Here is a 17,014-nt window from a genome sequence, read left to right as displayed (position 1 = left end):
GTGGGAAAAAAGACACATTGGCAATTAACACAGAGTAGTGTGAGAAATCCCAGGATCCCCCAGAGAAGAAGCAGGTGCCCTGCATGTTGTAGGTCAGAATGCTTACATCTTCATCCAAACTCACATCCACAAAGTTTTCTCTGGACCAACCAAATTCAGTTAGCCACCAGCCTGACAGGTTCAAGGACTGAGCAGAAAAATGTCGTTGTTAAAAATAAATTGGTATACAACCTAGAGGACTTTTTATTTTTAAGTTCAATATGTTGCCAGCTTCACAATTCTTGTCCCCACGGTAACAGGATGTGCTCGGTCGAACTAGGTGATGAGTGAAACAGCCACCTCCCTCAGTGCTGCAGCTGCATCCTTGGGGATGGTTTCACTAGGAAGTTCTCCTGACTGCTGCACTCTTGGCTCCTCTGTGGTCCCACTGTTCTTTCTACAAGTCGGGGACCTTGCAACAGGTTTTACACTGCATCTGAGGATGTCTCAAGCAAATTATTTGTATTTCACATCCACCATTCGACTTGCCTGCCTGTGTTATTTGCTGTTCTGTCCCTTTGCTCTCCTTGTCTAATCCATAGCACTCAGGCTTTTGAAACCCTGCTTAATACATGGCTACTTTGCTCTTTACATTTTTGGTTTCCTTTGATCCTTATCAAGTGCAATGTTTAGTCACTCCTACTAGATTTTTAAGACCCCCCAGGAACAAGAGCTCTGTCTTTTAAGCCACCCGGAGGATTAAGACAATGCTTAGCAAACAATAAGCCCGTAATATTTATTGATGAGTGGGCAAATGTTTCACATAAGGGCTCCTTTCTCTGTAATATGTAGATGGACCAATTGTCCTCGCATCTATTCGGCAGAGATTTGGTGATAAATACTTGGCTTCTCTTCAGTAGATTAGCCTTGACCTTATCCTGCTGCTTGTGTGAGTCATGGCTCACAGGTGATGTTGATTAAAGTTGTTAACTGTCCACAATATATATTATTGGCCCAGATTTCCCAGCTAATTGTGAAACTGTAGGGAAGACATCACTGTTGTGTTGAACCAGTTAACACTGTATGGAAGCTGAAGCTGTAACCACATAGCAAACTTCTTCAAGAATACACTTGCCCTACTATATTCTGCTTCTTTGTTTATTTTGTATCATACAAAAGGGCATTGCCACAGCTGCCGGATTAAGCAATGGCTCAAAATACCAGTCTTCAAGGTCACGCAAACACACTGCTGTTTCTTCCTTTGGATATGGATAAAGATTTCAACTTCCTATAAAAATCCCCCATAAACTCATAAATGGCCCTCCCCTGGATCACCTCTTCCTCTCAAAAAGCATATTAAAGATAGTTTCTTGTGTTTTAAATTCCTAGCCTGTCTCCCGCTCACTCTCTGGGTTCTTAGGAATGCTGAGATTGTTTTCCAGGTATTAAGTTTACAGCTTGTTGCTGAAATGAGAGCAAGTGAAGTACAAGGAAATATTTGGGAGTCTAGTGCTTTAAAATAAACCCTTGAATTTCTTAATGAGAATATTTTGAATATGTGAAAAATGCATATTTAAAAATCCTCCACCTTATCCCACAAGCTAAATTCTGAAGACTCCTTGTACTTTCAGTTTCTGGATTAGTAATGATTGATTCTTTAGAAATTGCTCCTTTTGCCTATTCTAAGCTATCATCAACATTTTGAAGACTTCACGGATGAAACTGCAGTTTTTAAAATTACCCAAACAGAAGAGTTGGTTCTTCCTTGGATGAATACATCACTTCTCTTGTACATTGAAATAAAAGAAGTCCTCTGGTCTTGAGCATTCTGGCATATTTCTCCTAGTACTATCAGCCCCTCTCAGGACATGAATAAGGCATTCCTTCAAAACACAAGGAAGCCGCGTCCCATACAGAGACACTGACTGACTGTACCGTCCTGTATGATCAAATGAATTCATATGGCACCCTTACTGAAATGCAATTAAATATTAATCCCCAAGCACCTAGTTTATTTTCCAGGAGTGAACTTGGACTTTAGGAAAATACAAACCAATTTAAGACTAAGGAGAGATCACAACCAGGTATTTGCAGCAAAAGAGAATATGAGAGAGGCAGTGGTGAAGACAAATTGGATGATACTATCTAAACCAGAACTTTCTTTCGTCTGCCTCCACCTGGACAAAGTGGCATATAGCATCCATTATTTATTAGGAGTTCTGCTTTTAAAACAAAACAAATATTCTTAGGCAATAGTTACACATATAAAAAAAAGTAGACCTGATTTTTAGACTTGATTTTCAAATAGCATTCTTAGTGTCTTTGAAAGTAGCAGCCAAGAGTTAAAAAACAACCCTCATCTTGTGTTAGATAATACCACAGAGTATTTCTAACTTCAGCGTTAGCTTCTGTCTACTGACTAGACCTATTTAAATTTCCTAACCTGTTTAATGAGCTCCAAAAATAAATGTATATTATAGAGAAAACTGAAGCACACTCACTCTTTACAGAGAAATGACACAGAGAGGGCATTTATGGAGTGTGTGACCTAAATAACCCAAAGCAGGTTTAATTCAATATGGGAACCTGGGATTACATTGGAGCTGTTATCTGGGTCTACCAGTAACTGTAACAGCATCTTTTAAAGGTGGCACAATCTTGGATCGTCTGTGTCCTAGCAAAGACTGAGTCTTTTCTCAAATTTTTTAAATCAAATGAAGTGTCCTTAAAATTTTATAGCTAGTCTTTTTTTTTTTCTTTTTTTTTAAACATTTTTTATTGATTTATAATCATTTTACAATGTGTCAAATTCCAGTGTTCAGCACAATTTTTCAGTCATTCATGGACATATACACACTCATTGTCACATTTTTTTCTTTGTGAGTTATCATAACATTTTGTGTCTATTTCCCTGTGCTATACAGTGTATAGCTAGTCTTGAATTAAGAAATCAACCAGTAAAAAATGATGCATTTCTCATAGTACTTTAAATATCAGAAAAAACCTCCTCCCGATGACAGCACTTCACTGCGCAGACCTAACGTGTGGGCTGAGAAGGACCTGGAAGGGCATCCCAGAGAAGCTTCAATTTTACCATCACAGATTCATTTTTTAAAAATTCAAGTAATGTTGGTGAGGAAACTCATAGACCTGCCAAGACTCTGGTGCAAATGGGTTTACCCAAGTGATTTTTGGCAGATGATGCAAGGCAGCAAAAGAAAAAGAATAGCATGGAAGATATGCTGAAAGGAAGAGGTGGGTGGGAAACAGGGCCAAAAAGGAGATGCCAGTGATTATTTCATAACAAAACCGCTTGCCTAGGGCTGTTCCTCCCACCATTGCCACTCACTGAGATCCTGAGGCGCCCTGAACCTGGTGATAAGAGCAGAGAGGAGGGGCAGTGAACAAATAAGACAGGTTGATAGCAACTTTCTGATTTCAGACCTGGTTAATATCTGTAGTGAATGTAAGTAATTTAACCCAGCAGTTGATGGCATAAGATCAAATGTATCACGATAACAAGGGTGAAAGAGGGGAGAAAGCTGTGGTTCTAAGGAACTTAATACTTTCCATTTATAATGAATTTTATTTCTGAGCAACAAAGACACTTGAGGATTCAATGTGTACAATATTGTTCTCCGAGTGATAACGGACATTGGTGGAGGGGGTCCTGAGGCAGTCTCAGCTCATCCAGATTTAGTTGGAAGAGTTCAATTATTTCTGTAAAGCAGCACATTGGACACCTCTCAGCTTCCTTTCCCCAGTTTATAAAAGAGTGTCCATGACATGGAGGGTGAGGTTCATGCTGAAGAATTTGTTTCTTGCAAATTTATTTTTGCAGTGCAAGGAATAAGACTTCTGATGACAAATTCAACTTTCAAAGAGATGAGTGCTTCTATGATATGTCTAGGAATAAATTCTCTAAGAAATGTCATAGAGTGTGGGTAGGAGGGACATTCTGTGGAGGTGAGGTCTCCCACAGTACAGTCCTGTCCGTTGCTGGATCTCCTTATGACTGTCCAGAGGAGAGGAGGGAAACTGGAGGTGAATTTAAAGATATGTATCATGTCAAAACATATCACACTCTTTCTCTTTTCTCTGACTTCTTTCTTTTTTAAAAAAAATTCTTTTTCTTCTTTCGGTTAGTTTTTTTTTCTCTTTGCCAGAACTACACCTCAAATGTCTAATCTCGCCCAGGGAGAAGTAAGCCGTGACAAAGGTACAGAAACACATTCTAAATACTGGGATACCATACAGTCTGCTGTAGCCATGCATCTGACACACCCTCACTGGAAAATCTGTCTCTGAAAACTCTGGCAGAAAAGAAGACAGTCTAGTTTTCATTTCACGTGAAAATGTACTGCATCGGTTTCATATCGTCAGCCCATGACTGTGTACGGAGTCATGGTTTTCACACAATGACTCAACAGAGATGGGTTGTAAACTATAATCCAACACTGAGAGAAATTTCAGAGGCCATTAATGCTGTTAAAAAGAGAGCTTTTGCTAACCAAATAATTGAATAATACGGTTCCTGACACCCTGAACAAACCATTTTTGTTTTACAGTGACTGTAGAATTTGCCAGTAAGAAAGTCTAATGCTAAACTTCCGGGTATGACAAAACATATCAAAAACAGTAATTACAGTACTCAAATGGTAGAGACTTGAGAATTTACTTAAACACAAAGGAATGAAATCATCTCTGCAAATATGTCTGCTCTAGTTTTCAAATCTGGTGACTTAGTTTGAATCAACTCCTTTACTTCTACTTCTCATCAACACATAAAAATGACAAAAAAGAAAAAAATCATTTTCAAATCTATAATTAAATGGCTCCATCCCCATTTTTGTTGGCATACTTTTCAAGTGAATTTTACAGTTGTCTTAATTTACATGAAAATCATTAACAAGAAGTTACTTACCTACGTGGAACTTATTTGGAGTCCAATTTTTTAAACTTATGTAAAAAATAAGAAAGCATTTGAAACTTTTATGAGACAATTAGAAATTTGAACCCTGATCAAGCGTTTGATGATGGTACGGAATTTTTTTATTACATTTTTAGGAGACTTTGATGATGAATTTTTTAAAAGAACCTGTGAGTTGTTTATTAGATTTCATCATTATCTTAGTCATCAAACTTTTCTTGACCTTTTGCTGTACCTAGAGCTCCATGCTCCTGATGAAGTATTTCATATTGGGCCATGACCAGGTGGAAATTATTCTACCTCTGAAGATCATGCCCAGCCTCTTTGACTGCTTCTAACTTAAGTTTATTCTTGAACACTTGCCACTGAATTCCAGGCATTTTCAATGATAAATTACTCATTATAAAGTTAATAGAATATGTGTTAGCTGTTCTGAAGTAACCCATTCGATATGAATATGTTACATCAACTTCAATACCATTGTCAAAGGACCAGTAGTAAATGCAACATTCTGCCTTAATTCTTTTTTTAATATGTGAATTTAGTTTATCTCAATGTAATATATATTGTATATATATATAGTTTTTGAAAATAAAATAGCATGACAACACTCTGGAGAAGCAACAGATGAGTGCCCCTTGCTCTCCTTCTAACCCAAGTACCCAAGGATCTGTCAGTGCCCTCCAGCCGAAGGCCACCAGGAAGAGACCTGTAATTGAACAGGTAGGGCTTATTACTCATTTCAGTGAGGGAGAAACTTGCACCATAGGGAGCCATGGGGTGTCTCCGTTAAAGGATGTTAAAAGGAACTAAGGATTGGGCTTTTGTGAGATCTGGGGCAAGTTTTCTGCTCTAGATTGGATGCTGTTTAAAAGTGGGGACGATGCCAGGATTGGGTATCTCAATCAATCTTATCCCTAGGGAGGGAAGACTAGAAAGATGTTCAAGTTACTGTTGGTTAAAAGGTAACCCTCACTCCTGTTAGCTGGAATCAGGAGATGTTTCATATTTGGTGGCTTGCATCATGCTCATGTCTTATCTGTGTTTAGACCTGATTATAGGATGGTCTTTATTTTGCCTTGATCCATCACAGTCACAGGGCGGCCTTGTCTGGTACTGATTTTCTGTGAAATTGTTTATGTTAAACAGGAGAACACCAAGACGTAGCTATGAGTGTCAGGCAAGCTCACAGCAACAGCAAGACCTCGCTGATAGTCCTGGACTAGCTCCTAGAGGTCAGGAGTTGCTCTGCTCTTTCCCACATCTTTCCCCAGAGGCACTCACACTCCATCTTTTAGCAGTTTCTTCTAGAACTTACCTCCCAATTCCTAACTGTTAATTTTCATTTTTAAATATTGACTTCCTCCTATAGGAATAAGGCTTTTGCTCGCATACCCACCCAACTCTAACTCATTCTTCCCACACATGCTTTCTGCACCTATCCTGGTAATGGATTTCTATCACCAGCTTTACTTACATTAATCATGGATATTTTCATTATCATGGCCGTGTAAATATCCTCCATAGAAGAGCTGAACAGTTCACTTTGGGGACGTATCTTTTCCTTTAGAATTTAGTTTTATCAGTTGTCTCATTTTTTTTTCATTTGCTCATCTACCAATAATTCTTCCCCCTAATTTTCTAAGAGTTGCACAATTTCTCTTAAAATGGTTAAAACATCAGATAGTTCCTCAGTTCCACTTTCTCTCCTGTGGGCAGCCTCTTGGTCACCTCAGAGGATGGCTGTGGTCTGGACTAGGAGCGCTCTAGGCCCACAATACTGCTGCTACCCTGGGACGTCACTTTAGGCATTAATTTACTTCCTTCCTTTGCTGGGGTTTTCTATTTTCTGACGTTTTTCTTTTGTTAGTCCGTTGCTTTTGGCAAACTACATTCCTTGGTAGCTTCCCAAGAGAAGGTACACAGGAGGCAAATTTTTTGATATTTGCATACCTGAAAATGTCCTTTCTTCCTCTGCACACTTTTAAAAATAATGTCTTATTCTTTTTCTTTTCAGTTTTATTGAAATGATTGACATATAACATTGTGTAAGTTTAATGTATACAGTGTTATACAATCTGATATACTTTTATATTGCAATATGATTACTACCATAGCCTTAGCTAATACCTCCGTCACATCTCATAATTACCATTTCTTTTTTTCTGTCCCTGCACACTCGAATGAGGCTTTGGGGGGAAAAAGAGAATCCTGAATTAGAAAGAGGGAAAACTCAGAATATTGAAGTCACAGCTCTATTACTTTCTGGGCCTCACTGTTACTGTGGAGGAGCCCAGTGCCTTCTGATTTAAATGTGACCTTTTTCTCCCCTTTGGAGGCTGTTAGGATCTTTGTTCTTGATGCTTTGAATATTCATGATAGTATGACAAGTTATGATTTTTTAATTTTAATCTATAGCCCTCTTATCTCTTTCGGTGTGGAGTATCAAGTCCTTTATCTGGGAAATGTCCTTGTATTATTTCCGTGATTCTTTCTTTCTTTCTGTTTTCTTTCTCTAGGACTCATTAATTGAAACACCTAGATTGAACAATTAATTTTCTTCATCTTTTTTTTTTTTTTCCTATGGTCTCTTTGTTTTGTTTTGTGTGACCTCCTGGGATATTTCCTCAACTGTTTCTTTCTACCCATATACCAGTTTTTTAAAATGTCTGTTATATTTTCATTTCTATGAGGTCTTTCTCATTGTCTGAGTGCATCTTTTCATTAGAAAATCTTTTCTTGTTTTGTGGGTGCCTTAGCTTCTCTTATCCCTGACTCTACGAGTGTTAATTATAGATTTATTTGGTATTTTCTCCTCTTTCCTCTATTGGCTCTATTTTTTTTTTCCAAGTTCTTTGTGTTTGCTTTAGTCTTCTGCATTGTATTAGAGGCTTATTTGAAATGCCTGACCCCCGTGACTGTGGTCCCACTCCTGCCTGAGACTTCATACTTGCTGGCACGTATGCTTGGAGCTGAGCTGCAGAACAGAGTGGGCCCTCACTTTTTAAACTCGTAGAATTTCACTTAACCCTTATTGAATGGCACTTCCTTCTGGTTCTCCGCTCAGCCGGGCCTCCTGCCTGTCTGCTGCAGTTTTTGCATCGGAAACATCTCTGGTTTCTAATGGCTGAAAGAGAGGCTGTTGCCTGGCTGCTTAGGACAGAGGAGAGGGATATAGAAATCTACCTGCCCCCCAAACTGAATTCTAACAAAACCTGTTAACAGCCCCAACTTCACTCCCACTTTCAGAGGTTCTAGCAGAGGGACTAGTTTTCCCTAATTCTTGGGCCCTTCTGAGAGTCCATGGCAAGAACTGGCCTGTTTTCCCGCCGTACAGGTACTCTTTTTGCTTGATTCCGTCATTTACAACTTATCCATCTGCTTTTGATCTTTCAAAAGTTTGTTGACATCTTTTCTTTGTCATATTTTCACCCATTTTCTTTGTCCTTTTGAGTTTATCTATTATTTTATCTTCTTTGGTGGCATTTTAGAAGGAAGCAGAAATAGAATATGTATTTAATCTATACTCTTTAATCAGACATCAAAGCTTTGGTTTTTACCACTTACTTTTCAGAAACATTTAAAAATTGATGTGCACATTGAGAACTCTGATATCTCATTTGTATTTTTCCCAGTGCACTAAGTCATCAGGGAAGACAAAAACAAAACAACTATTTCTCCTCTTTTCACTTGTCATTCAGTTGTGTAAGCTTGGTCCAAACAGACAAAAATGAGCAGACATTCAATAAGAATTTTCAAATGGGGAAAAATTAATCTGGGCTGACTGTGCCAAAGTCTGGTGTCTGCAACTATCCAGGAACTCAAAGGAAATGACAAAATCAGATAACAGAACTAAAACTAACACCTCATCATGTCTTAAGCATATGTGACTCTTTCGCTAACATCTGACCTACCCATTGCTCCCCACCATGAACTCCACGGAAAGCAGTCCACTTTGTTACACTTCAAAACTTTCTTGTCCTCCCCTCCTATCTCATCAGTAGGCTGTCCTGTCTATGACAAAGTTTTATTTCTTCAACTGGTGAACAAGTGACTATCCTACTTACTGGAATTTTCTCTCTACTCACTTTGATACTTTTAATATGAAGAACTGTTGTCTTTTCAACCACATAATGTTTTATATGAATTCAAGACTACACACTAATTCCTTTAATGTTAGTGGAAGCACAAACTTCTCAGTAAAGAAAGTAAAAGAAAGTATTAATAGTCATAATAACAAGTAGCCACAATGAAGAGGCTGATTCAATGTTAAACCCATCAAGGTGAATTTTTGCAGTTAACTTTTGTGAATGTCAGAAATCTTGATTGCAAATGTCAGATCTTTCTGTGGTTAGTGACATCAATTAGTTGAGAACAAGACGCAGGAACATGCAGATGCTTGTTTTAATGAGTAAAGGCAGCATGGCCTGTGGTAGGTCTCGCTTTGCAAATATTACATGTTCTTGGGAAGCCAGACTAAGGACAAGTTTAGACTTGAGGAGAGCAAATGTCAATGAGGCTAAGGAGAAATGTTTAGGGTTTTTTTCCCTTGCCCTGAGAAAGAATTTTCCCACACATCTAGAAGGGAATAAATGTATATTGGTCCAGTGAGTTAGCATTTCATTATCAGTTTTATTCAATACTTAAAACGTACGTGGTGTAAATTCCCCACTGATCTCTTCTACTTCCAGGGGTTGTTTCTTCACCTTCTATTGACTGATGACATTCAAATATGCCAATATTGTTCTGACTCTTCTAAATGTCTAACGTATTTCAAAGAACTGTCCTGAGCTATCTCACACACAACAAATCCAAAACTAATCAAATTATCTACCCATCAAGACTAGTGTTTTTTCTAAATTCCTTAACTCAATTGTTTTACTATCTATTCAGTCACCTAAACCAAAATTTTTGGTCACATTCCACTACCGAGTACAGTTATTAAACCAGTGGCCAATAAATATTTGTCAAATAAATAAATGAATGGATTCCAGTGCTTTCTATTCCTCACCCTCTAACTCATGATTTAGCAAGTTCTAGTTACTCTACTTCAAATCCCCTTTCAAAGCATCCCCTCCCCTTGCCTGCACTGTTGCTGCTCTAATAGAGACCCTCAAATCTCTTAATTCTCACGTCTCTACCGTATAAACCATCTGCATCTCTACAGCACAGATTTGGTTATATATTTGCTTGGTTCAAAAATATTTAACATCTCTCTTTTGTCACCAAACAAAATGTCAGCTTCTCCTCCTGACTCCCCATCATTATTAGACAACTCTTGTCACTTCCCCTGACTCATAAACCTACCTCTCAAGCCATAGTTTCTGGTTTTTGATCACATGGTGTCATTTCAGGCCTCCCTTACTTTGATCATATTATTTCCTATGTTGGAATGTTCCTTCCCTCTCTTGGCAAGCTGGCTTAAATCCCACTCATCCTTTAGCCTCCAATTTAAACATCTTCCAGGCCTCTAACTGGAATGAAATTTTTTACTCCTCAAAGCTTTGGTGAGAGTTTTAATTTATCCTTATGCTCTAGCTTTTAACATAATCTAAGCTTTTTTTTTTTTTTTTTTTAATAATCTGTTCATGTGTCTGCCTTTCTCTGAAGTCCTAAAATGCCCTATTCTTAGCATGTAGGCAGTGCCTGGTCCACAGTCAATGTTCTAGAATGTTCTCAGAATTGGCATCAAATTAAAGCCATATCCACATTATTAAGAGAATTACACACATATTTCAGGAGTTAAAGGAACAGAGGCTCACGAAAGATAAGATTTCTGCTAGAGAATGAGCCCGCGCTCCCACCCCTAACCTCGCCACCATCCCTTATACCGCTCCTTTCTTTTACCTTCAGACTCTTCAGACCACAAGCAGCCCGGGCAGGACTTAGGCCCGTGGTGGCATCTGTTCTCTAGGATTTGTTCCCTGGGCTTGTGTTTCCCCATCTTGTCTGCCAGGTGTCACGAGCGTAGCTCTCAGAACCCCAGCGCTGACGACGAGACAACGCAAGGCCTGCGGGAGGGAAGCCTTCTGGCTCTCCTTGGGAAAATGTTCACTTCATTCCAGGACCTTGGAGGGAACGTGAGCCTGCCTGGGGTGTACTGCCCTCTCCCTCTGGTGTGGTGTCCTCCCTTGTTAGAGGAGGGCCTTGGACAGGAGGAAGCAGGCTGTTCTTGTTTCCGCCCAAGTCTCAAGTCCTGCATGGCAATGGCCTCATATATAGTGTGTAGACTGAGGGGCCAGCGGTGGTGAGAACTTGCTGTACCTGAATTTCCATCATACATGGTGAAGATGCCCTGCTGGTTCAGAGAAAGACACTCTTCAGGTTTGCTTTCTCTTAGTGAAGGAGCATTTCATCCAATTAGAGAGGAATGATCAGAGAGTAAAGAGGCCAAGGACTTAGCTCCATCTCCCAGGAGACTTGCCGGAGGAGAGGTACTAATTAAACTTACCTAACCAGTGCTAATAGACTCTGCTCCAGCAGAGGAGGAGTTTTTACATTTAAAAAAATAAAAATATGATAAATATATGCTAATTAGAGAGAATTATCAAGACCCCCCCCACCCCATGTAACCGTATTCATCTTCAAGGATTATTAACTTATTGCCAATCTTATTCATCTACACACTACTCTCCAAGCTCCCAGATAACTTTGAAGCAATTCAGATATCATATTAGTTCATTCATAAGTATTTTTGAGTATCACATAGAATTATTATTAGCAATACTTTTAAAAGAATTTACCTTTGATTAATATACTTCTCATCCTACCACAGAATCCATATTTTGTTGCCTCAGAACTTGACAAGTATATGGGGCTTCCTTCGTACACTGAAGTGTAAGCCTTACAGGGAGAGTGGGATAGTGTGAGCCAGCTCTGTCCCTGCAGTTGATCTGTTCTGTACACAATTGCAGCCGGGGTGCAGGAATGCCCCTGCTTTGGTCACCTAGTAACTTTTCACTAGTCAACAAGAAGCTGAACAAACTATTATGTTGCAGGAAAGCACTTGGCTAGCTGACTTGGATCGTCTCCTAGGTTTTAGAAGGAAAAAAACTATCACCAAGCTTGAATTTGCTAAACCTTTAGGCTTTGTTGTCACTCTTGGAGCCTAACATGGATACAGAAGACATAGGCTCAGGTAAACTAGGCCAAACGCTGAAGCAGATTTGGAAACAAAACCTGATGCTAAAGCAGGCGCTGCTGGGCAGTGACCCTGGCGCAGGGGCTGGTGGGGCCACCTGGGTAGCCACGGTGGTCTTTCTGGGTCAGGAGCTCAGCGGGGCCCTCCACCAGCTCCTGGAGCACGCTGCAGGCACTCTGCACTCCGCCTGCCAGCAGCTGTACGTGCTGCTGGACAAACAGGATCATGGTACCTGGAGACAAGGCAAGTATTTCTTCTGTTTATTCTTTCTCTAAGAAATATTGATTGATAGCCACTCTGAGAGGGGGCTAAGGAGCATACAAAGGCTAAGATAGAGTCTTTGTCCACAAGGGACTAACAATGCAACAGGGGAAATTAGGTAAGACAAACACACGATAATGCAAGGGACGCTGAGGCCAATTCCATGAAAGATATACAAATGAAGTGGGTTAAGTCTTCTGAAGTGGGTGAGATTCTATTTTTAGAGTGGGGAATTGGGACTATCTCTAGAACAAATGTAGTATTTAATCTGAAGCTTAAGGAATAAATAGGATTTATGCAGCCAGAAATTGGGCACCTGGAAAGAGCATTCCAGACAGAGGTGTTGTTAGCAGGATCCAAGGTTTAGATGTAGGAAACTATAGGCTTAGTTTGAGACAGAACAAGCAGTTTTTCTATATTGGAATATGATATTCTATTTTTATACTTATTTAAACTTGAACCTATTAGTCGCAAAAACACTAGGAAGACTGAGATGGGATGGGATATGGAATTAGACCTCTACACACACTAAGAGGGGCACAGGTTCTCGGCAATAGGCTGAGTTATGGATACTGAGAAGTACAGTGCGCAGGAAGAACGTGATATCCGATGCATATGATCTTAAACAACAACAGTTACTCTAGATAAGAAGATGGGTGGCATCGTGAAATCCAACTCTAAATAATATACTGTCCGCAAAAAAATTATTTACAAAACAGAGACAGACTCACAGATACAGAAAATAAACTTATGTTTACCAGTGGGGAAAGCGGGTAGGGAGGGATAAATTGAGAGTTCAAGATTTGTAGACACTAACTAGTATATATAAAATAGATTTAAAAAATAAGGTCTTGCTGTATAGCATAGGGAACTATATTCAATACCTTGTAATGGCCCATAAAGAAAAAGAGTATGAAAAAGAATATATATGTATAAATGAATGACTATCTGTATAATCAGAAATTAACACACATTGTAAATTGACTATACTTCAATAAAAGAAAAAAGAACCCCCCCCCCCAAAAAGACACACACACAAAAATGATGTCAAGGCAAGTGGGCAGGTCTCATCAATCAGGAATCCAGGGCAGATAGTATTAAGAAATTCAGTCTAGAAGGCAGATAGTGGACATCAGGGGAATCTGTCCAAAAGCGTGTGACCCAGAGATCATCAGCTAGAGTACATAGATAGGAACCGAATCTCTGGAGAAAACTGAATGTGGTTCTAGGCAACATACAAAGACAAATAATTACTCATGGAAAATGAGAAGGACTCAGCTACCAGAAGAGGAGTTCAAAATAAAGACAGGGTCTCAGACATAAGACAAAAAACAAGTTGTCAGAACTGGAGCCTGAAAATAAAGTTAGACTAGTGAAAGGATGATTTAGTGATGATTCTGAAAACACTAACTATGGGGCCTTAAGTGACATATTCCCGAGTTCAGAACTGAATTCTAAAGATTGGAGAGTCGCTAAGCCTGTAGGAAGCCATCAGGTGACTCCAGCTGTGAGGAGAGGAGGAATGGACAAATAGGAGAATAACAAGAAATGGGGATGCAGGGAGAGAGTACATCAGATCAGATCATGGTGAGGGCTTATACCAGGGTGATGAGGCTTCACTTGGTTTATTACTTCTTGAGTAGCCAGGTTCTAATCAGAGAATTGGTATGATAAGAGCTATTCTTTGAAAGACTCATTTGAAAATTGCCAATGATCACAAGCTCGGCAGGAGGAATGGTGTGAACCTAATCCAATCACCATGACAAACAAAGTACTCAATAAAATATACCATCTTCACCAGCAGAGGTAATGTATCTATGGTATGCCTACTACCCAAGTCTCATCTGAAGAGCTCTGCTAAACTTTAGGCAAATAATTACAGATGGATCATTGATAAACTGTATAGTATATCCAAAGAAGAAAACAATTCTCAAAATCATTCTGAATGAGGAATGATTGAAGATGTTGACTTCAATTGAATAGTATCTTATGGAGGGGGTTATGATACCTGTCTTCAAATGTTCAAAACATTTTCACATGCAAGAGGAATTAGATTGACTCTTTGCTACTATATTAAAAGACAACATGTCCCCAACTCCTAGGTGTGTTAAAAAAAAAAGTTACAGTTGTACAAGTGACTTTTTCTTCAAGAGGGAGAGGGGCTTAAATGCCTGGTAAGGGTCTTTGTAGATTTCTGGGTGTATCTCTCCATACCTCATGGCATATCATTGGAGAAACATAATTTGGTTTAGTTTTGTATTAATTTTTTTATGTGTCTTGTGTGTGTAGAAATCATTCCTTCCATAGACTGCCTCATGAAAATAAATGAATGTTTGGGGAGCACTGCTACATTTCTAAAGAAAGAAGAAAAGGAGATGTGTAATTTATGCGGCATGCGTGATGAATGTATTCCACGGCAGACAATGTCCGCCATTCAAGATATCAAAGCAACAGACATTGCTGCAAGAGGGGAACAAAATGTCATAGAAACAGTTCCTGTTTCTCCCACAAATGGAGAGGAAAGTCATTACACAAACCAGGTTCAGTTTAAAAAAAATAAAATACATAAGGGTTCAGAATTAGTGGAAAAAGAAAACAATCCATTATTAAATGGAGATGTAACAGGGCAAGAAGAGTCACAGAACAAAATGTTCCCAGATAATGCAGAAAATGAAGATGGTAAACAAATAGAACACATGACTGTTGAAAACATAAATGCCAACAGGGAAGAGACACATGACGTAATCCAGACAACAGAAAGAGAGATTCAAGAGACCTCAGAAAGCCAAAGAGAAGAGATTACCACATCCTCAACAGCATGTGATGTCTCCAATAAACGCATGAATAGTCTTCTCAGTGATTCAGAGAGTCTAAAGCAAAGGAAAAACATAATGGAAAAGGAGTAAGTAAATGCAATGTGAGAGGTGCTTCTATATGCCGACTTACAGGTGTGTCTCCACTTGTACATAAAACATAGCTTTTATACATGGATAAAATTTTATATTTACTTTTCAGATCTCCAAAAGATATTACATGTCAATAATTCCATGTAAATTAATCCCATAAAAATATATATGGCTGCTATTTCTAATATTGTTTAGTTTCAGTAAACAAACATTAAATGTTTCTTTAAAGGAAGAAGGAAGTAACTGTGTAATAAAGTAGTCAAAATGAACAATTGTCCAGAATGGACACTTTTCTAAATAACTACTCTTTAGTTATCATAAGAAAAACTAGGAAGCTGCAGAGTTCAAATATTAAAAGAGAATTTTGTAGCCTCAGATTTATCTTATTTGTATCTTCAAATAAATTCCCAGAATCATTTTACTTATAAATCATCATGAATTCTTACCCCGTGTCTGGAGAACTCTAGGAAGGCTCATGGATAAGCTTTGGGAGGTTCGTAAAATTGAATGTATATTTTCATACCTATTTTATCTCCTTGGGGGTGTTCAGAGCTTTCACCAGGTTCTCAGAGAGCCCGAGCCTTCAAAAAAAATGTTGAAATTGACTGATCTATTTAATGAATTATCTCCCCTGTACAAAGGAATAATAATCCATACTTGCCAAATAAAATATTCACAAGCCTTACTTTCTCGGTAAAAATAAGAAACTTAGAAGGCAATGGGGAAAAGTAATTTAAAAAATCACTGATTTAGGAGTCAGCTTTAAATTTTTCTCTAAAAATATGATATACGAGTTCTATGATCTTGGGCAACTTGTTTTATTTCTTAGCCTTGTTTTCTTATTTGTAGAAATTGTATATACTTCTTGGAGTAGTTGGGAAGGTCAAATGAAAAAGTCATGTAAAGGGCCTAGCACTTGTCTCTTGGCAGATGTTCCCACTTAGCTCAATAACAGTGTGTTGATTTATCTCACCCCCAGCAACCCTCACTTTCTCCACCTCCCACACACTACCTCCTTTCACTGAGCCCCTCTGCTCTTTCAGACGTACAATGCCATTTCCAGCACAACATCACAAATGAGTCAGTGCTCTTAGGCAAGTCATTTTAGTCATTTTGCTCACTTTAACTTTAGTTATCTCATCTACAGAATGAAAGGGTTGAGCTAGTTTAGCTGTGAGATTCCCTACACGTCTGAAAAAAATCTAATGAATTCTGCAGATGTCACAGAACTACATTCAGTGCATGAAAGACCCCCCCTGGTTTGAAAGACTTACTGATCCTTTAAAACAACTGTTAGTCAATATGTGGCCGCCCATTTCACTTGAGAAAAACATTAACACTTTACATCTTCACATTCAGAAATGACTCAAAGCATCAACTAATGAGTCACTGCTGAACCACTCCCTCTGACACCTCCTTTAGGTGTTCCCTAGTGAGCGATTTCCTCTCTGTGGCATGCAAACCAATTTTGCTTGGCTTGCATGTTTGAGAAGATGACTACTCATTGCGATCCCTCAGGCTAGGAAGCCATCATGCCACAAAAAAGATGAATCTCATAAACAAAACCTAGCTTGGAACCTCTTGTGCATCCTCCCTGGAGAGCGTTCTGAAAAAAGCCCCTCTCTTCCAGGGTAGTTGTCCTAGTGTGTACAAACTCAAAGGGAAACACCACTAGAATAAACCAATGTGATCGTTTTAGTGGCTGGACTAGATCTATTTGATTAGGGCTAGGGGAAATAGAAGCATTTACAGGGTTCCTCACCCTACTTTGTCTGTCAGCCTTTTGGAAGAATGCAT

At 38.9% G+C, this 17,014-nt stretch overlaps 1 protein-coding gene across 2 annotated transcripts in view; it reads left to right on the top strand.

Annotated features, from left to right (window-relative positions):
• The first annotated feature begins 11,833 nt into the window (after nucleotides 1-11,833).
• DTHD1 (death domain containing 1) overlaps nucleotides 11,834-17,014 on the top strand; it is a 61,506-nt gene continuing 56,325 nt past the window's right edge. The window contains exons 1-2 of one of the 2 annotated variants that reach the window (XM_010962714.3): nucleotides 11,834-12,293; nucleotides 14,601-15,213. In XM_010962714.3, coding sequence (XP_010961016.3) covers nucleotides 12,023-12,293; nucleotides 14,601-15,213 — 884 coding nt within the window. In that variant the 5' untranslated portion in view covers nucleotides 11,834-12,022. Of the gene's footprint in view, nucleotides 12,294-14,469; nucleotides 15,214-17,014 lie in introns of those variants that run through there. The other variant, XM_074349442.1, reaches the window with a different exon arrangement.

Source organism: Camelus bactrianus, chromosome 2 (assembly GCF_048773025.1).
Source record: "Camelus bactrianus isolate YW-2024 breed Bactrian camel chromosome 2, ASM4877302v1, whole genome shotgun sequence".
NCBI classification, from domain to species: Eukaryota; Metazoa; Chordata; class Mammalia; order Artiodactyla; family Camelidae; genus Camelus; species Camelus bactrianus.
The sequence above is the reverse complement of the archived record's forward strand: the minus strand, read 5'-3'. Positions and strand labels throughout refer to the sequence as shown.